At 38.4% G+C, this 21,756-nt stretch overlaps 1 protein-coding gene across 1 annotated transcript; it reads left to right on the forward strand.

The window, feature by feature from the left end:
• Positions 1–634: 634 nt before the first annotated feature.
• Positions 635–15,331, forward strand: LOC140241241 (uncharacterized). Its single transcript, XM_072320993.1, has 5 exons — positions 635–900; positions 2,012–2,139; positions 3,596–3,663; positions 12,416–12,473; positions 14,804–15,331. Exons 1-5 carry the CDS (start codon positions 792–794, stop codon positions 14,831–14,833), a joined length of 393 nt encoding a protein of 130 aa, XP_072177094.1. The 5' UTR covers positions 635–791; the 3' UTR covers positions 14,834–15,331.
• Positions 15,332–21,756: the final 6,425 nt, after the last annotated feature.

Below are 21,756 nucleotides of genomic sequence, written 5' to 3' on the forward strand. Positions count from 1 at the left end.
GAGGCGCTCTTCTGTGTTCCACCATAATTCCGGTGTGACTGAAAACCCAAACTGGTGTGCTTGAGTCAGCCTGGAATGAATATTGCCTTCTAAATTCGGTGCTGGAGAGGTTGAGAGGCATTCGGGGCATACAATTCCATCACTCTTCTTTGAGTTCTTGATCCATTAGCACTGCTAAAACAGTGAAAATCTCATTAAGTTTACACGGTGGTGCTTGTGAATTACACAATACCTCCCCGACCTTCCCTCAAGCTACCTCTCTGCCCCTCCCTATCACCTTCAAGTCAAGAAGTTCTGAAGAAGCAAGAAGCAGCTATTGTACTGAAAATCACGGTGTCTAGAGTGGATTAGTTTTTGTTTTCTGCAGAAGCAGCCGAGTGCTTGCAATGATATTGCCCACACCTTTGCCTCTGGATGTGAATTTTTGCATTACAGATGCATATTTATGAGACTGGAAATTGTTGAAGATTTCGAGAGGCCAGTTTAGGGCAATTTTTCATCATTTTTTATTGTTGCACTGTTCTTTAAATTGTGTTGAAAGGATTTTGGGGACAAATTCAGTGGTATCCCCCAAAGGACCTCTTGTCGAAACTGTGCCACTGAAGTCCAAGGTATGTCGTAGCGTACCCACAAACGCTTGCAGGACTGGGGTAAGCCAAATAGGAGTGCGGACATTTCTTCCCCGCGGGTGCTACTCACAGCTGCCTGCCTGGATGCATTAGTCAAACCGACCCTCGAGCCGCCGGTCGGAGCCTGGACTAGATTGTGGACTAGGAAGACACACATACGCCATGGGGTGTTCGGCAGGCAAAAACCCACCCCTGGATAGGATACCCTCCTCGACCTCCGCCTCGGACGTCAGAGCCAAGGAGAACGGACACCACACCGTAACCGCCAAAGGTACGTCCCACTTTCGACAGGTCAAATTTAGCACATCTTTGGTCATCATCCAAGGACTTGTGAGTTGGTTTGAAAAAAAAAAAAAAAATCCACAAACAGAATAAGAGAGAAAAGATATGAATGTGACGTACATGTTTACATTTCTCCGTTCAGGACAGGACTCCACGATCGCGAATTTAACCACTCGCGAAATTGTCGTGAAGTCGCGATTCACAAAAATGTAGTCTCACGAAATATATGGCGTATACAGTATATGAAATGCGCAAGATGGGACAGTGTGTCACAAGTCCCAAAATTGCAAGCAGAGCAATGAGTTGGATAATGAAACAAAAACTAGGCTGCTAAAAAAAATAAATGAATGAATAAATAAGTAAATAAAAAGATAAGGAACAAACAAAACACAGTTGGGTGTCACTGCCTTCATGCAGCCTCCTATAGTGATTCCTTTGCCAAAGGTTTTGTGTTTGTGAATTCGATGGTCAGTCTTCATGTTGACCACAAGCGCTTGCATTATGTTGTCTTATGTCTGAGGTCAGTGAAAGAGTATTCTTCCTTGCTGCTGAGATTTAAAAAAGACAAAATTGATGAAACCCTATTACAAGGAATCTTGGCACTCCACAACAACTACGATGCCATTTCTTGTTTTTCAAAACATGTGATACCTATTTGTTTAGCATTCACTGTAATGTAAATACATTTTAGAACACTTCCATGCTGTAGAAGCATAGGCTATTTCGCTATAATAGAGATAGAAGGAAAATGGTGTTTATTTTCACCATCAAAATCAGCCAGTTTGATAAATAAAAGTGAACCAACCGAGCCCAAACGAACAAATGGATGAATGCCGGATGAATTTAATTGTAAGCTATCGTGGCATGCTGTGCTTTCATGTCTAGACTTAGTGTGATAATAATCACTTGCAGGAGTGAGAATTTGTATCACTATGTGACTGGTAGGTACTCCATGTTCCGGGTAAACTCTGACACACAAGCAACACAATTTTTTCATAATGTTTTTTTTTTTTTTTTGCCTTTTTTTTTGTTGCTTTTTTTCAGGTGTAAGCTTTATATAAATGCTGCTTACTTTTTTTCATCCCACTGCGCCATTATAGGTGATTCTAACAATGCAGCTGTCATTCCGTCCAAAGCAAGTCTCGAGCGGAGGGACACGGGCGACTTCAGCAGCGGGCTGGTGAATGGTAACCACGGCAACCAGAGGCATCAGGAAGGAAACAGCCTGGTGAGAGTGACTACCGCCCTGTTCACACTCGTAAAATAAGATTACTGTATACAAAGAGCGCTCCGATTCAGAGCAACATGACGCAAAAGTATGCTCGTCCTTTGTTTACCAGCATACATCCCATCAAGGTTGGCAGGAAGAGTGTAAACTGAGATCTTTTCGCCAGAGTTTCCAATGAAGGAAAGTTGTTAAAGAAAGCGCTCCGCAAGAGCAATTTCCTGCATGATCGCATCCCGTCAAGTGTGTGTGTGTATGAGTGGGAGAGGCTCTTCTCGTGTGATTTCTTACCACTTCTCCATTTTCCCCATTTCCCCATCATCTCGTCTCATCCTTGAATCACCTCGCCCACCCCTGGGAGCCTATTATCGAACGATGAGGCCTGCGATGTAAAATCGTACAGCTGTAATTACACTGTCTCATTATCTACGAGTAACTAGCATTCTTTATGTGCAGCATTCTTTAATAGGGGAGTTCTTGAAACAAGCATTCTCAAGCTCCATTGCACGGTCTCTCCTACTTGACTTTCTCACCTTTCTTCCAAGGACTCTTCTCAATAATTTTTTTATTTTTAGAAAAATAAAGAGAATAATAAGAAAATTCTTGCTTCTTTTGACCATAACTTCTCAAATGTACCTTTTTATGAAGTGACCAATATATCATTTAAAAGGTGTTATTTTGTACTTTATGACAGAGACCGTACTTCAAAATCTTAAAAAATGGTCTTATTGGTTTTTGCGAACAAACTCTTCATATATATATATATATATATATATATATATATATATATATATATATTTATATCTATCTCTCCCTCTTTGTGTCTATTTCCCCTGTTTCAAATCCTTATTCATATTCATTCAAACATATGATAGAACAGTTTGTGAATGTCGAGAGGGATTTTGAAGCAGAAAGGGTCATGTTTTCATTCAGTTGCTGACTCTGAATTTTAAGATGTACAAATGTATATCTCATATTGAAGAAAGATTGGAATTAACTTGTTAAATTCTCTGAATCTGCTCAAAAAATTGCCGACTCTGAATTTTAAGGTGTACAAATGTATGTCTCATATTGAAGAAAGATAGGAATTAACTCGTTAAATTCTCTGAATCTGCTCAAAAATCAGAAAAAAAAAATACAGTTAACACAAATTTGCCAGTACTGAGACAAAAAACATTCACTTATATCCTCATGAATTATCTTCCAAAGTGTGTTACCAATTGAAGGATGAGTCATAGATTTACTGATTTAGTGTCTTTTGATGATTTTTGCAACTGACATAAATAATGGTGTGTGAGCAAGTAGGGCTCAAACGAGAGAGAGAGAAAAAAACACCCACAAACCTGTCCCAATTCTATTGTTAGAAATGTTGGCAGTCGTGCAGGGGGCAACTTTACGTGTGCTAGAAATGAGAGCTATCATTTACATGTTTTTTGTTTGTTTTGTTTATATATTGCAGATTGATCTCTCCAGTGTCAAGAGACATAAAGAGATGCCATTGTCTGGCCCCATCTATAACAACAACAGGTAAGCTTCTCTCCCCCACCCCCCTTCCCCATGCAGCATGAATATCTGAGTTGCAGATTCTACATCATAATGACATTGACTTCACCTTGTATTTTATCCTATTTTTACTGTTGTATGCTATTAAATTGATTTTATTTTGAACTTAATTTAGAAATGAACTCCATAATCTAAATGCATCAACAGTTTGGGATGCCTCTGGAAAAAAAAAAATCGTAGGCAAAGTCCATCCAGGGAATTTTATGATGCAGTAACGGATCCAGAGGGAGGCGCAACCGGCGCACACCCCCCCCCCCTTTATTTTTTGTTAAAAACAAAAGAAATAAAAAGAAAAAAATGAAATGAAACCCGGAAGTGGCACCAGAAATAATTAGTCACGCCCCCCCCCCCCCCCCCCCCGTTACAGAATTCCTGGATCCGCCCCTAATGATGTGTTCAAGTTTATTGCTGATCTTTTTAGATGATGTGAACTATTTGCTGATCTATCTTCAGCTTTATAGCTCTTGAGATTTTGTTGTTGTTGTTGTTGTTGTTGTTGTTGTTGTTGTTGTTGTTGTTGTTGATGATACCCGAGTCTGGTCCAGTAAACAGTTATTAGCTATTCTTTTTGAAGGGTTTTCTGGTTTTGCCGGGGAAAAACTCTTCCATTCGCAGATTGTGCATAAACTTGATCACATTGCAAAATTTCTCTATTCTATAAATGAAGTAGTTGCTGTTGTTTTTACTTTACATGCACTCATGCACTCATTCCTTCATCCATCTATCCATCCATGTATTCATTCATCCTCCATTAGATTCATTCATTTGCAATTTCCTCAGTATGGTGTGGAGATGGCTGTTTGAATAGCAGCAGTACTTGCCAGTGTCAGTATCAGACTGCACCATTGTCTAGCATTGGGAAAGGTTGTAGTCCAAGTGGATATTTAAACTAAACCATTATTTTGTCATTGAGTGAAGCTGGTTGCTAGCTAACTACAAGTCCTATCATTGATGGCATTAAGCACCATCTGAGCCTAACTTGTAGTCAGGAGCTAATTAGCGTATCATCGATGATAGCGTGACTGCGTGAACAAGGCTAATGGAAGCCAGTCCATTTGAATAGGTACGAATCAATCCCATGCAATCAGCCCGGGCTACATTGTAGCTTTTTGTGTGATTAAGCTGTCACAGATGTTAAGCTTGCTTTTCCCATCAGATTACAATTGTAATTATGGGCTGTCTAGCCAATTTGCACATTGAGAGGAAAATGCACTTTTTGGCCTTTGTTTTTCTCTCAGCCTGAGTTGTGCCTTTAAGTAACTTGTCAACTTCAAGAAATTTGTTTATTCCTCATGCCAAGATTATTGCAAGATTGAATTAAGCATGGGTGGAATGTTTGACATTTGCAGATGAATTTTTCTTTTGAGCTAAATGTCAATCAATTTCTGTTTGGGAACATACCATTCTCATGCCTACTAAACGATGGCTAAAGTCTGCCGAGTAATTTGATTTGTGCAAAGTGCGGCAGAAATCAGAATGCTAGTTGGCATTTGTCAGGAGAATGATTACATGTTGGAGTTTGTTGTGATGTAATGAGTGCAGCAAATGGAACCCAGTCGTATCAAGATTACATGGCAGTACACTGTTCATGTACAATGTAAAATACTGCCATTGCCATAACTACAGTGCTGATTGAGAGAAAGGAATTATTTCTCATTTTTGAAAGGTAGACAGCAACTTTTTTTTTTTTTTGGTGGTGTTTTGTTTTGTTTTTTTCAAATAAAACAGAAATAGTGTACCTTAGAAGAGATTGGGTTGCTGTGAAATAGGTGGGAAGAAAGACAATTTAAACAGAAAACAAACCCAAGATCTTGTAGATTGTTTTGCTGCCATGGCAGCCAGGCGGGAAAACCTGCCCAGGACAAACTTGACAACAGCTAGCATGCGGCCTGCCTCCCGTCTTGGGGGGCGTGTGTGATGCTTCCATGAAGATGTATCTGATTATGATGCGACATCAAAATGTGTGCGTTGCCATCCAGCGGGCGCTCATTAAAGGACCACAGGGGGATAGCTGGATGGCATTGAGTATTTACCAGGGCACTTGTGCCTTGCATACAGTCAAGACTGTGATGGACAAACAAGTGTTTTAAATCTGTTTGGATGTATGTGAATTGAAGGGTTAGTGACGAGAATAATTGCTTGTGACTCATCATTGGTATGGCATCACATGGACTTGCTCATTCACAATTTTACTTAAATGGATCACATTTTGAAATCTGATGACAAATGAAGGGACATGGATTTTGTTACTTCTTTTGTAGTAAGTAGGAAGTATCCCTGTACCTTATGATGCATGTATGTGCATCACCCTGTGAGAAGTGGGAGGGCATACACCATCAATCCGTTTAGGACGAGCTGATTTTGCGATAACATATCGTCGCTGGGGTGACAAAACCTCGTATCTCAAAATTGTCAAATGTTCAGGAGAGCGAAAAAACATGGCGGCAAAAGCACTATAGTGAATGGGAAAGCCTTCTCTTTGACATGTCATGGTGGCTTCATTTTTGGAGTAAGACAGTTAGGATTTGGCCAAGACATCACTTGACCCATTATTTGACCATTAAGCTAAAAAAAAAATTTTTGACATTTTTGAGATACAAGGTCTTGTCACCCCAGTGACGATATGACATTTCTGATCTAATTAGACACCTGCCCGAGTATGCTCAGGAGTAAACTTCAATGTGTTAAGCCTATAAGCAGGGATAGATCCTCGGAAGGCAGCGAGTGTCAAACTTCTCTGCCGCTTCTTTCATAGACGGAGGATTACAGAAACCTGTAACCATGCATGTGACAATCTACCTGTAGCCAAGGGAAACAACTTTTTATCACGCATCTCTGACACAGGATGATGTCCCTCCCCTTTAAGCTGCCAAGCCACTATATAGATGCACCCTTTCCCTGCCCCCTCCCCCCCCCCCCCCCAACCTGGACTCTGGATTCATCGTGAAAACAGAGTCCTGTTATGGTAACACAACTTTGTTGGTATGAACCAAGACAAGAGGAGGGTACTTCCCCGTCGATGCACATATTTTCTGTACATTTGGCAATGTTAGGGATGATGTTTGGGATGTGATGTTTGAGATGTGATGTTTGAGATGAGATGTTTTGGATGAGATGTTTAGGATGTGACATTTTAGATGAAATGTTTGGGATTAGATGTTTAGGATGAGATGTTTTGGATGAGATGTGATGTTTGGGATGTGATGTTTAAGATGTTATATTTGTAATTTGGTAGTTGGGATGTAATATTTTGGATGTTATGTTTGGGATGCGATGTTTGTTGGGATATGATATTTGGGATGTGATGTTTCTGATGTGATGCGTGGGATGTGATGTTTGGGATGAGATGTTTCGGATGTGATGTTGGGATGAAATGTTTGGGATGAGATGCTTGGGAAGTGATGTTTGGGATGAGATTTTAAAGATGTTATGTTTGGAATGTGATGTTTGGGATGTTATGTTTTGGATGTGACGTTTGGGATGAGATGCTCGCGATGTGTTGTTTGGGATATGTTATTTGGAATGTGATGTGTGGAATGTGATTGTTTGGATGAGATGTCAAGGCTGTGATGTTATGATGTGATGTTTGGGATTTTATGTGTAGGGTGTGATGTTTGGGATGTGCTCTTTGGGCTGTGATATTACTTCAATAATTTCTGTTTTTGTGTTTGTTGGGTTTTTATTGGGGGGGGGGGGTGGGTGGGTTGTTTTGTTTTTTTTGTTTTTGTTTTTTTTTTGATGAAGCACAAAGATGCCTTTTCCTTGCATTACTGATTGTTTGGGTTGTATGGATGCCCAGATGAGTGGGCAATGCAAGATGATGATCGCTTCCTCTAGTGCAAAGTCCCATTTTCTTTTCAAAGCACGGTTACTCCTTTAAGAAGCAAAGCTCACTTAATGAATTGCTCGGAGCTCAGATGAGTCTCTTGGCAAATCAGGCGAAAGAATAAAAGGAAAAACTTTTTAGTCTTTCATTTGACAAGACCAATTCATATAAAGTTCATACTGTAGGAGCCATGGCACACATCAGATCCTGCATCCACATGACACCACTATTATTATCCCATCTTCTAAAACGTTCTGTTGACTACACATTTCCACGTTGATGTGAATTTCGGTGTGTGTGTGTGTGTGTTTTTGTTCATGTTTATGTTAATTTTTATGTGTTTGTGAACAGAAAAATATGTATGTGTGGTTGCTCCTCCCACATTCTCATTTCCTTGATGGGGGATTTCAACGTACTATACGTAATATTTAGCAGGATTTTGTAAATTGTTTGTTTGTTTGTTTGTCTGTTTTAGTACCTATGCACCAGTTCTATTTATCTGAAAAGAAGAGTATTCTATGCCATCCACTGCATCAGAGCAGGGTTTACGCAGTCCTCTCTCAAATATGATGATTTCTCACAATAGTGGTTTCACTTCCGTCGCTGAGAGCACACTTGGAGCTTTAGTAATGCTTCAGATGTTGTGAGATTGAGTTATTGATGTGGAAGGAGTCACACCACCACCTGAGAGTTGGCTGAATGTAGTCCAAACAGAGAGAAATCTAAGTATATCGTCGCTGGGGCGACAAGACCTCGTATCTACAAAATGTCAAATGTTCAGGAGAGCCAAAATACATGGCGGCCAAAGCACTGTGGCGAATGGGATAGCCTTTCCTTTGACATACCATGGTAGCTTCATTTTTGGAGTAATTAAGACAGTTGGGATTTGGACAGGACATCACTTAACCCATTATTTGACCATTAATCCAAAAAAGTCATTTTCATCAAAATTGCAGATACAACGTCTTGTCACCCCAGTGATGATAGATAATATATGTATACATATATATATGTTATATATATATATATATATATATATATATATATATATATATATATATATAGATAGATATATAGAGCCTTCCTCCAGCTTGTTTTGCATCTCTACTGACAATTGTATACCGGTAGTCACTTCCTCTTGGATTTATATATAGCAGGCGGTTTAATTATCCAAGTAGAATTCTTTTTTTTTTTAATCGCCTCCGGGATATGAATCGTGAATGAATGCCTACAGATCACCACTCGCGGCATTGGTGGTAGTATCTGGAGGCAGAGCCGGAGACGACAGCTGCATTTTTGTGAATAGCAGACTTCCTGTAAGGCTGCCAAGAACTGCTTGCAAATTGATGACGGAAGCACAACTTTTATCTGTGCTTAGATGCAAGCGGAGGCTTTGATTGGAAATATTTTTGATTTGTTGATTCCTCTGTCTTATTTATTTTTAAAGCCATTTGCTACATATCAAGGGAAGGACAGTTATTTATAGTCATTGTACATGAATCTAGAGGACTACTCAAAATCGAGGCCATAAAAAAAAAAAAAAAAATCAACAATTTCAACAAACAAAAACCAAGAGCATCTTTGATTGTATGATTTCACACTAGCCTGTGCCAGTTTCTGGTGTGAAAATAGCTACATGATGTACCAGTACTTGATTATGCTGTCAACAGAACATTGTAGAAGATGCAATTATGTTAGGATATTTCTGTGAGTGTGTAGTTGCTGCTGTGTAGATGTGAAATGTGATCATGCTCATTAGTTGGGACTTGGATAAAAAGAGAAATGAACTATGACTAACATACCACTTTGTTCTCTGTGTATACATATCATCAACAACAACAACAACAAAAAAACTGCACCAGTTAATTTTATCTGTTTTGATATACCATACATGTATCATATTCCAAGACTTTCCAAAAATATGATCATACACCCACTCACTTGCCCATTGCCGTGAGCAAATTATTCAACATTCATTTGTCAGGCAGGTTTGATTTTATTATATCTGCCAGACAGCAGAATGTTGGTTGCCTCGGGGAAAAACTAGTGTGAGCATTCGGCGCAGCCTGCCTGTTATTTTCAGTGACACACTCTTGACTTGATTTTTTACTAATTATGCCCAAAATTGAAAGAACAAGGCATTTTCCTCTGTAGGGCATTGCCATTTGTTTGTTTTTGTTTGGTTTTGTCCTTTTTCCTGTTGGACATCTTTTATTCCCAGTGATAAGGGTTTTGTGGTTTGTTGGAAACAATGTTTTGTATGCCTGCATGATTACAGTAAGAACACTGTAATCACACTTTTAAGCATTACACTTTCAGCCAAAAAACTTGGCGATTGGAGCAGAGCGCCACTAGTGTTGACTCGGTCAAAGCTGGGGTTTCGACAAAGTGTAGTCAAAAAGCCAGTTACCTGAGAACTAGCCCCCTGGCGTGATTTCCTGGGCATGTGTTTGCCCTGCATGCTGCCCAGCATTCATGATGCCCCCTTTTCAGACTTCATTATGTGCTGTTCGGAGGACAAATATTTGGATGAAGGCTAGAGTAGGAGGATTGAGTTTCTCGGTAGATGGGAGATCAGCTTCTCTTTGCCTGGCGACAGTTATCAGAAAAGAGCTCTGTTTGTACAGAGCTGTGGCTTGGAAGAGAGATGGGGAACTTCTGACAGGTTGCTGAACCACTTTTTTGTTGCTCTGGAGATATTACTGTGTGCCACGTACCAGTTGGTTCCATGTTTACCATCTCAACCTTTGTAGGCTGCAGACCAGCAATTTCTCTATTGCAGATGTGGAATCACCTGCTGACTTTGTTCACAAAACCTTTGCCTTTTGATTAATGAAGTGTGTATGTCATGTACCTATCTTACTTTTCTCAACAATCTGAAAAAAAACCCAACAACAACCCAGTAACTTCAAAGCTACATTTTTTTTTTTTTATAACAAAGAGAGCAATGGGAAAAGTAAAGCAGTATTATGGAAGTAAAAAAAAAAAAGGTAAAGCATTCTTAGTAACAATCCTCAGAATGGGAACTTGCATTTTTGTTTTGTACAATTACATGACTACATGTATGCATGCATTTCTTTTGTCCAAAAACAGTAATAGGCTGTTGATAGATACAAGTGGTATTCTAGGAATTTGAAGTTCAATGCCACGTACTATTTGATCCTGCTCATAGCTCCCTACATGAAGACAATTCCAAGAATCTGGTGTAGATGCTGTGAATGCCTCGGAGGTAAAGATTAGCTCCACAAAGCTGATCATGCAAATAAAATAAACAGCCACAGCAACAACAAAAATCAAAGATATGAACTTTGTTTCATGTTGGATGCTGTCGAGTCTTTGTGGAGGATAAGCAGGTACGTTGGTCACTTCAGAGAAATGTGGGTTGTGTCATTCTGCTACTTGAGCTGCTAACCAGAACTCAGCTATCATGCTGTACAAAGAAAGAATCAGAGGTCTTTCATGATCCTGGAAGCTTCCTGATAGACCCAGGGATGAAAAAAAAAAAAAAAAAAGAATGCAGGGGCAGGTCTTTAAGTCTTTGTGTGCTACTTGTGCCACTTAATGGAACTCGGCTATCATGCTTACAGAAGGAATTGGAAAGAGAACTTTGAAGATTCTGGAAATCTCACAGAAGACTACGGATGTAGGATCGCAGGTGTCGGTTGGGAGGTCTTTATCAGCATTCTGTGTCGGCAGATAGTTAAAAGGCAACCTTGACTTGGTGATTTTGTCTTTTTTTCTCTCTCTCTCTGTATTATCAGAGAGTACACAGCATGCTTGTCGCTCTGTTTGCACAAAGAGTGTAGATCTTGTTACCAGGCACCTTACAGCAAGGAGGTGCTATGTTTTAGGTTCAATTCTTCACCTCATTGCTAGAATATCACAAGCACCTATTACAATGTTCGAGAGCGTGACTCGCTGCAGAGATTCGACACCACGTTTGGTTTATGGCACCCTCCATGTTTATTGAAGGAGCTGACTCAACAGACGACAAGTACCAAATGGGCTCGAAAATAAACATCTGAGTGGAAAATCTCTACTCCGCCAAAACGTGCCGTTTTCCTCTGACTAAATGCTTGGAGGTGTACGACTTGATCAGAGTAAACAGTGAGAGATAAATGAATCCCTCCAAAGAGATACTGATACGACATGAAGACTCGTGCTTGAAGATCTACACACACACACACACACACACACAAATGTGTTTTTGGGGATATGATGTCATTCTCTCGCTTCTCTTGAGTGTATTTAATAGGACATTTTATTTTTGAAAAACACAGTATACCAAATTGAGGTCCACTTATCATGACATATCATTATTTTCCACTTATCATGACATATTATTTGATGAGCCTGTAGTCCAAGTTGAAGAATCTGAATCTGGGCATGACATTGCAAATGTCCCATGAGGTTTAACATAGATCAAGCGATACTCATAGTCAGTGCATGACACGGATTAGTTGTGCTTCTTACCTTCAGTACATGTACATGAATAGTGACACCTCTGGAAAAATCAGTGGAGTGACATTAAATGTGGTTTAATGCATGCACAAACTCTTCGATGCATTCTTTTTTTGTTGAACTGATGCATGGTAATAGTGTGTATGAGGGAAGATGGATACAATGTTCTGTATGACTGACTTGGAAACTGTTTTCAGACAAGAGGAAAGCTCTTGTAAAGCCCGAGAAGAAGTGCTGTATTAAGGCATATGCTGAGAAAAATATATCATTTTAGAGATTTGATTGAAGTAACAAATGATTTAGTTTGCTATTAGGAAGATGTTGGTGTGTCTATTCACTGAAACTCTTGCATTAGTTCTTGCATTCATGTATGCCTCTCCTCTTCTCAGCTTTTTCATTGATCCTTATCTCAATCTTGAATATCCACAGGGAAGTTTCCAAGAGTCAATCAGATTTCTTCAAGATGTTGGACGAGAAGATAGAACAGGTGAGGATTTTTTTTTATTATTATTTTACTTTTTTTTATTTTTTATTTATTTATTTTATTTTATTCATTTATTTTGTTTTTTCTTTCTTTCTTTTATTTATTTATTATTATTATTATTATTATTATTATTATTATTATTATTTATTTTATTTATTTTTTGTTGTTGGGGGATGTGCCCTTAGTAGACAGTCACTAGGAAATTACTCCAGAACTGGCTGACTTTTCTTTTCACCTATATACTACTGCAAGAATAACATATGTGAACTGATCAGTCTGAGCTGGCTGAAACACAGTCTATGTCCTATTCAAACCTCTTGATGATATGAAATGAAAACAATGTTAGTGACATACTAGTACATTACATGCCCTGTGATCAGAGAAGCAGCAGCAATAACAACAAAAATTATGCTAATTATGATAATGACAGTGATATTGCTAACAATAAATATGATGATGATAATGATAATGATAATGATAATGAAAATTGAAGTGATGATGATGATGATGTTGTTTTATAAAATGGTAACAACTACATTACACAGGTATTGTAAAATCAGTCCAAGAGTTGTCAGTTAGTATCCTTTTATCGATCAATTTTAGTTCATCCCTCTTCTCGCTAATAATAGGCCTACGACACTCGGCATGTGTGAATATTGAAGCTGCTATAAGTAGCAGAAAGCCAGGGAGGCTGGCATTTTATCCTGAACATGAAATGAATATCCTGAGAGATAAAGATGAATAGCTGAATTTAGATAGATTCCCCCCCCCTCCTCTCCCCTCCCCACGCTTTTCCCAATCTACATATTAACAAGTAACCATATACTCTGTAACAACGTCTCATATGTGGATATAAACCGACTAGAACTATATTCTTTGTACCACACCATCCATCCTCGAGAGAGATTTTTTTTGCACGCCTCTTAGAGTTGCCGGCCTTTTCATCCAGATTTTTTTTCTCCTAGCCGCCATGCAGGCATGAAGATTAGCGTTACTTCCAGGTTTTGAGAGATAATGAAGACCTGAGCGTAAATTTGATGATTGACTTTTAATGGTTGATTATTGAATGTTTGGAGATGCTAAATCAAAGTGAAATCATGAAAAGGATGCTAAGATAATCTTGGTTTAAGAGTGCCGATGTGAATACGGGTATGTGGGAGTATTTCTGTTGAATGTCATACACGGAAGTCAAGGTATTGTTTTGTATCAGAGAGTGCCGGTATCATTTCTTTTTTATCAAATTACCTATTCATGTATGCTGTTTGACTATGTCTGCTTATAGAATAGTGGTAGAATAGAATGTTAGCTGTTTCTTCTGATGGTTTTCCTCTTGAGTGTTAATGTACTCAGCCTTTCAGGAAACATACAATGTAGGTGATAAGATTTCCCAGGGTCTGTATTCAATTGCTGTGACAATGCCCAGGATATGATACGACCCTGGATGTTTTTGTAGCCTGTGGGTGTTTCATGGTACAAGTCATGTATAATTCCTTCTCGATGGTTTGCGATAAGGAACCTCTTCCCTGTGATCGAAATGAAGAGGGTTCCCTCCTTTCAAAGCTGCTATCAAATTATACATGAGATCAAGTGATCGCATCCATCAGGGAGATATGCAAATTTGATTCGGCGGATCTCTGTGAAAAAGCCATTGAATAGAGAGAAACTGCCGTAGGCCAGTTTGTACTGCGTGCACTTTCAAAGAAAGGAAGAAAGAATCACTATCACTTCTCCTCAAGGTTTTGTGCATAGGGAGTGAGGCGAGATTGAAATAACTTTTAATAGCAAGCTTTTCAGAGGATAATAAGAGCAGACTAACCATCAGCATTTGCTGTCAGCAGTCATTAAAGTGAAAAGCAGAATGGAAGCAGCTTTAAATTTTATCTGTCTTTCTTTTTTAGACACTAAATCATTCACAAAATAAATGAGGCAGCAACAGGACGATTGGTGTCATTTGTCTTACATTTTTTTTTTTTTCCGCATGTGCTTCAGGGAAAGATTATTAGTATCTTCCCAGTTTAAAACCCAGGAAACTCTATGAGTGTGACATATGCTTGGAAATGAGACATTTTCGTGTGCATGAAACTTTTCTGAATTTTGTGAGGATCCGAGCCAAGATTTGAGTAGATAAGATTAAATGCACTATAAATATCATGATTGTAATGAAATGAGTACACAATATTTTCGTGTTGGAATCAGAGATTATATACGCATATGGTAATCATCAGAGTGAAATCATGAATGAGATGTACCAGTTGGGTACTGGTATGCATGTTGTGTCATTCATGTGGGTGCACACCAGTCTACTCCCTTCTCTCTTTCGTCTATCCACACAGGGACACTACGACCCAGATGACGAGACGTGACACCAGTCCTCCAGTGGCTTCTTCCAGTTGTGCTGTGTAGTGATATGAACCAGGAATGCCACCAAAGGGTCAAGACTTGTATACAATTGGACCTTATACTGAGACTGGACTCATATGGGGACAGGAGTATAGGATTGGAAAAACAAGAATGCCATGGATATCCGACCTATACCCTTTCCCTTTTCTTCTTTTTTTTTTGTTGTATATGTGTGTTTGCTGCATCCACAATGTAAGATGGAATCTATTTTGTATAATATAAAAATGAAAGAGAAGTGTAATACTGTTTAAAATGTAAAGATACATATTTTGTTTTTGTGCTTATGCATCTCTTTGTTGTGATATTGGTTTTGTGATCATTTGGCTTATGCATGTGTATATGTTGATCAGATTGACCCATATAGTACTTTCATATGCACGTATACCTACGCCTGCTCTGACCACATGTTTAAGCTTCTGCCCCGTATGTGGGTAATGAGGGTACACTCAATGCTTTGATTCACCGCTCTCAGACCTCGCCAATATTGGTAGCATTTTGTGAAAACATCTATTGACTGTACTACGAAAACATATAGGCCAGTTAAATGCTCCCCATAGCATATCTGCGTGATTTTGTGAGAAGGTGATCCATTCTCCTTGTGCTGTTTGGTCTTCCTCAATTGGTAATGCTTTTATGTGTTGTTGCCTCCTCAGAGTGGTCAACATTCCACCAATTTTGATCTTTGGTATATAGAAGTCAACTTTCCAGAAGCCTTAGCAATATGCTTAATGCAAAAGCCTGGCGGCAGCTCAGTCTCAGACTGATGGGGCATTCACTAAGTCTTCTATACCTCACATTCGTTGTACGCCATATGCTCCGTAATCTTTTATCATTTTTGCAAATCAGCTGATGCTCTTGAAATTTAGCAACACGCCAAAATAACACCTCCATGTATGTACACGAATGGAGTGCTTAATCATCTCTGTGGCTGGGAAATCGCTCACCATTCCCCTTAATACAGATGATGCACATCTTTTACTTTGCTATTGTGTTTCTTAATTGTAAATTTTTAACTGCCTTCAAAAAAACAACAACTGAAAATTGTGAAATATGATGTTTGAGAAATACTGTGGCACATACAGTAATTTGGAGCTTCATTTCGGACCTCAGCGCAAGTAAATAGTAAAGTGTATTTACTTGTCAGTTACGCTGACAGGAAATACATATTCATTGTCTGGAGGGCCAAGTATGTTTTAGTGTCTCCCCTCCTGGCGTGCTGAAAAAAGAGACACTAAAATAAAGAAAATGATGCTTATGTATCTGAATAATTGCAGAAGAGTCAAAGAAAAACTAAAGAACAAGCCGCATGATCCATGTGTAGTCAAGTGAGTGATATTTACAAGGGATTATAATTTAATCTTGTCATTCTTGGTTATAAGGAAAGATTTTAAACAGATTTAAACATATATGCTGTTTGTCAAAAGAAATCCTAGATCCGTGTGCCATTCTAGCTTGTCTGCATGTCCTAATGAACTGAAATAATGCATTACAGAACTAATCACATCGTACTTGATTATTAGTACTAACACCGCTAAAACAGAATCACATACTTTTTTCTTTTCATTCACTAATCAGAAATACCTAACGAAATTCAGAATTAGAGTGTATTGGTTAATAGGGAAGTCACTTCTTTCTGTATTATTAAGGAGAAGAAGAAAAACAATTATATATACCATTGTATGTGTAAGGTTTAGGAAATGATATGAAACCGATCTGTTTGATGCACCAAATGTATTACAGATCAAAGGTAGATCAAGAGTTTGATATAGACTGAATCAGAAGTGGAATTAGTATGTAAGTCTGATGATATATCTTCTGAGAATAAAACTTCTTCGCATTCCATTTTTATGGCATTCCATTTTCGACACAATTAGTGCATTCACTGATGATGCTTAAGACTATATGTACATTAGAGACTACTCCTTTGTAGACATCTATGATGACGTGGAATACTGAATACTCCGAATATTTCGCGAGGTTTTTATTTTCGCAAATTTCGCAAGTCAAGTGCTATTCACGAAATTAAAGACACGCGAAAATATGGACTCTGATCCCGATATGAATGTGACGTACGCGTGTACACTTCTCCCGTTAGTACAGGGCTCCATGATCGCGAATTTAACTACTCGCGAAATCGTCTGGAATTCCCGATGTGCAAAAATTTAGACTCGCGAAATATATGGCATATACAGTAGTTGCATGCACGAGTGGATTACCAGTCTGTATTTACTGTTTTCTCCCAGACTTGAGGTAACTCACAAGAAATTGTCTACAAATATGCAATTCCTTGCCTCTTACAGATAAGCAGGTAATTATCGAAAAACATGGATAATTTAGACAAGACTGTCATATTCTTATCTCTTTAAAAAAAAGCAAACATATTCTATGTGCAAATGAGAACATTGTTGTTTCAGAGGACATACACATTTACTCGATAACTCACCATGGCTCAATATAGTTCATTTGACTCTGCTATTAGTGCTAGAAAGGTCATCAAACTAATGAGAGGAAAATGAATGAAACGCAGTGTAATCAGTGTTGACTTCTCCTGCGACAAAATCTATGGAACCACAGAAGGTTCAATGACCGGGACATCGTAGTGGTCAGAATAGACTGGGCACGAGGGAAGTGTGATGAGCGAGGTATTTCTAGCAGTGTTATATCATATTAAGTGTTTCTTAATGATACTATTGAATTTGCAGCTTTACAGAATACATAATTCCAGGCAGGACTTGTGTTCTGACAAAGCACACGCAACAACAATTGCAGGCCGGAGCTGTTGCAGTTCCCATGGCGACGGCCAGGCAACGAACGGGTAATCAGCCATAAGCATTGTGTTAGATGCTTTGACAGCTGCAAATTGGTCGTCATGATTTCAAGTTTTTTTGTTTTGTTTGTTTTCTTGATTTCAGCTAGTCTTCATCTAATTAGGATGTAAAAAAAAAACAAAAACAAACAAACAAACAAACAAACTAAAAAGGAAATCTGTACAAATGTGGTTCTTGCAGTATTTCTTGGTGACATCAAGAATTTCAGTCATGTGACATACATGTATTTTGAAATGGCCGATGCTGTCAGTGAATGAATAGAATATACCACATTGGTTCTCTCATCGACGTCGAGTCTGTAACGACAATGAGTGCGTAAACCCCATCAGCTGTGTTTACGTCACTGGTGTCATTACTTTTAGGAGGTACTAACCCAGGGTAATGCAAAAAGTCTCTGATATGTCTTCTGTCAGTAGAATTATAACGAGTTCTTAAGTGGCGGTAACACGTCAGATCTGCAACATGCGTAGCATCTCGTAGATCTCTCGCATGCATTAGACCTCAGATCTCACACAATTGAACGAGTGCATACAATATTTCAAATTGATATTGCAATTTTTGAGGGGTCCATTGGGTTGTTGAGATGTGTATCATTCCATGTGGGATTGTTCTCACATTTTTATCTTAACTGATATTCCTGTGACAGTTTTTGATGGCTGAGTAAAAGGAGCTATTACCACTCTGGTGCTGGAATTTTATTCCTTCACCAACATTCCACAAACAAAAATGTTTCCATCTGTTGTGCTTATCTTCTGCACAGTATCTTTCCAGGAAAATAAGCTTTCTGGACACTTATGCTTATTGATAGAATGAAAACAGATTGTCCAACAGTACTGTTTGCAGTCACAACTTTTTTTTTTCTTTTTCTTTTTTGTATTTAGCAGTTTTCAGTTTGGTTAGGATTCATGTATCAAATTCAGAACTTGGGATGTTTGGAAAGTAACAGATCATAGTTTACAAAGAATAATCCTCATTTGTGGTAACCTCTTTGGATTGGGGGGGGGGGGGGAGGGAGGGGTTGGGAGTGTGGAATGAGAGGGGTAGCTGTTCACACTCTTTGACATAGCTCATCTGACCTTCAGCTGGCAGGGTTCATGACTGCTCTCAAAGTATGATGATAAAGATTACAGTATTTGCGACATTCCCTCCAATTTTCTGCCAGCATTGACAAGAATCGCCTTCTTGCAGTTGGATCGACCAAAGCGGATTCTGTGTTGTTCAAATGTTTTATTACTATCTTGTAAATGTATTTGACGCAGAGAGTATATTGCATTTGTTTGATTTATGATTTGCCAGCATGCCAAGATATCTGGAATGAGAAGATAAATCTATTTTTTGTTTATTTTGTCAGTCAAATTGATACTTGAGTAATTTAAATATTTGATGCCTTATTGATTCACAATGTTTTGTACACTATATGATATGCCTCAGTTTTGTTTGTCAAACTGGTGTAAATAGAAAATAATCTTTTTAATTCTATACATATGTCTTCATTTTTTGCACTCTGTAATGTGAATGGGTAAATATTTTTGTAAAATATACATGGAAAAACTAGGAGTGAGACAAAAAAAAAGTAAGCTGATGGTAGATAAGATGTGTAACTGATGGGGTACGCATTTTCGAAGTATGGTCATGTGTACCGTGCTTTTGCTAAAATGTCAATTGCATACATGTTTTGTTATGTGCTCTATCTCAGTGTGTCTGCAAGAAGATATATATATATATATGACCTGCTACATCAAAAAGATCTGAAAGTCGGAAGATTGATTTTCTGAAAATGACATGACATTATTCCCTTTCTCTTCCACTTTGATTTCATATAATACGACTCATGAAAGTCCTCTGTTGCAGAGATATCAATGATTTTATGAGATTATGTCAAGTGGTCTAGGAAATCAGCGTTTCAAGAAAATCACCTTCAAAGTTTTCCTTCCGACGCAATCATGTTCAAGGGGAGGTAGCACACTTTTCACCTAACAATAAAAGGTATGCTGTTAGCAACCTCCGCGATGTTCATTCAAGCTTAACTCCAGTGGAATACGCACAACCAGTCAGTAACCAGGATGCCACACACTGACCAAAGAGGTCACTCCCTCATTGCTAGGGGCGGAGTCTATCTGCAGCGCTAAATCCAAATCGTCCAAAACGTTTCTGTTCCGTTGAAAGACAAAAAAATCATCGCCCAGAAAAACGCTAATTACTTGCCTTTCCTTTGACCATTTAGCTTTGAAATTTCAGCAGATGATAGACGAAACATTAGATTACAAAATTATGCCCAAAACAGAAATTTGACCGTTTTGACCAATTTTGATGATCTGGCTTCAAACTTGATTTTCTCGCTTCAGCCGTCCGTGACTTTCAGATTTTTTTTATGTGGCGGGTCACATATATATATTTCCACTTTAATCCACAGTCGGGTTACGCTTTCTCTGTGCAGACGTTAGTGTGGGAGGCATCTGCACCAGATATCTGAGAATTTCCAATTTGTGACTGGAAATTTATTGAATGGAAATTGTATTGCACAGTGCCCAGTCCTTTAGATTTACATTTTGTTGTTGCTTTGCTTGTAACCATTTCATGCACAAACCTCAACTCTTGTGAGCATTTTTTCAGGTGTTTAGAATTTCATCATAAAGCCAGTAGTATAACAAAAGCCTTATCAGGTAATTGTGCATGTATATTTGAAGGCAGATGTGAACTGTAAATCTTCGAAGAGACTAAATTTCAGAGTGAAGGCAGGGGTACGTTAAAGATTGTGAAATACTTCATATCATCTCCAAAATTCCACTATAAAAATTATTCCATTTAGTGTGGAAGCACTGCTATTTTGCCTTTTTGCTTATACCCATTCCAAATTGGTGTTGGCATGTAACAGCATGTGCCCTGTAGACACAATGATACTGCAAACCTGCAGCTATTTAAAAAGACTGATAAATAATCAAGTCATATGACTTCTGCATATTTATATTCCAATTACCGATACATGAAATGATGCCATACTTATAGAGTTAATATGAGTGTATGTACAATGTACCTGTTTTGAGCATATGTGGTACATGTAGTACATTGTGCTTTGTTGTCGCATTTTCGCAGTCAAACTTGTGAAATTAGTAACGTGTGCCTTCAACTCCACCTCTTTATAACTACGCATGTGTGCCTAACGTGTCCTGATCGGAGACAGAATTGTTGAATTTGTTGTTGAAATATGAAAGCTTAAGTGTTGCCTGTTGTGTATTAAAAACAGACAAACAAACAATGAAAGCTACAACTTGATCACAAGGTGCTGAATGGAAAAAAAAAAATGGCTTTGAAAAAAGTGCGTCAAGCATATCCAACGAGAATATATTGTACAATGTTGCTAATGCTTCAAATTGAAATAGGGTATGGCAGTGGAGCCCTTGTTACATACAATGATGTATGTTCATCAAGGCAAATCAAGCCAGTAGTTGGTCTGCAAGTTGACTAGTCAAATGAAATCTTGACCTTTAACCTTTGAAGGACCACCAGCCTAATATCACATCAACTTTGTATATTATATATGTTGCCCATGATATTAGGAGTACAAGCTTTACCTGATACTTGTAGCATTTGAAGGAACCCAATGTACTAATGTCTTAACTTTGTTGTTTTGTTTTGTTTGTTTGTTTTTTGCATGTGTATATTGTATGTTGTAAATCTGAAGCATAAGGGAGGGTTAGATATGAAAACATTGCATGCGAATTTATCTTGCAAAATCGTGATGCAGGGGTCCATCATGAACACTTTTTCGTCACGTCGTGACTGGTCTGTTGATTTATATTGTGAAGTATGGTACGGTCGACGGTGTTCAGCAGTTTATACAGCCATATTCCAAAGAAAGTCATAGATGTTCCTTACGCACAAATCTGATCTGAACAGAAGTCTGTTGTAAAAATGGCATTTCATTTTCCCACGGCTAAGTAAAACCTGTAGGACTCAAACCATCCATCGGTTGAGCAGTGACAACTGCAAACATTTTCTTGAATATCTCATGTTCTTGGGTTGTTGTTTTTTCTTCTTCTTCATGAATGATTAAGCTT

The sequence above is a fragment of the Diadema setosum genome, chromosome 17 (genome assembly GCF_964275005.1).
Source record: "Diadema setosum chromosome 17, eeDiaSeto1, whole genome shotgun sequence".
Classification (NCBI taxonomy): Eukaryota; Metazoa; Echinodermata; class Echinoidea; order Diadematoida; family Diadematidae; genus Diadema; species Diadema setosum.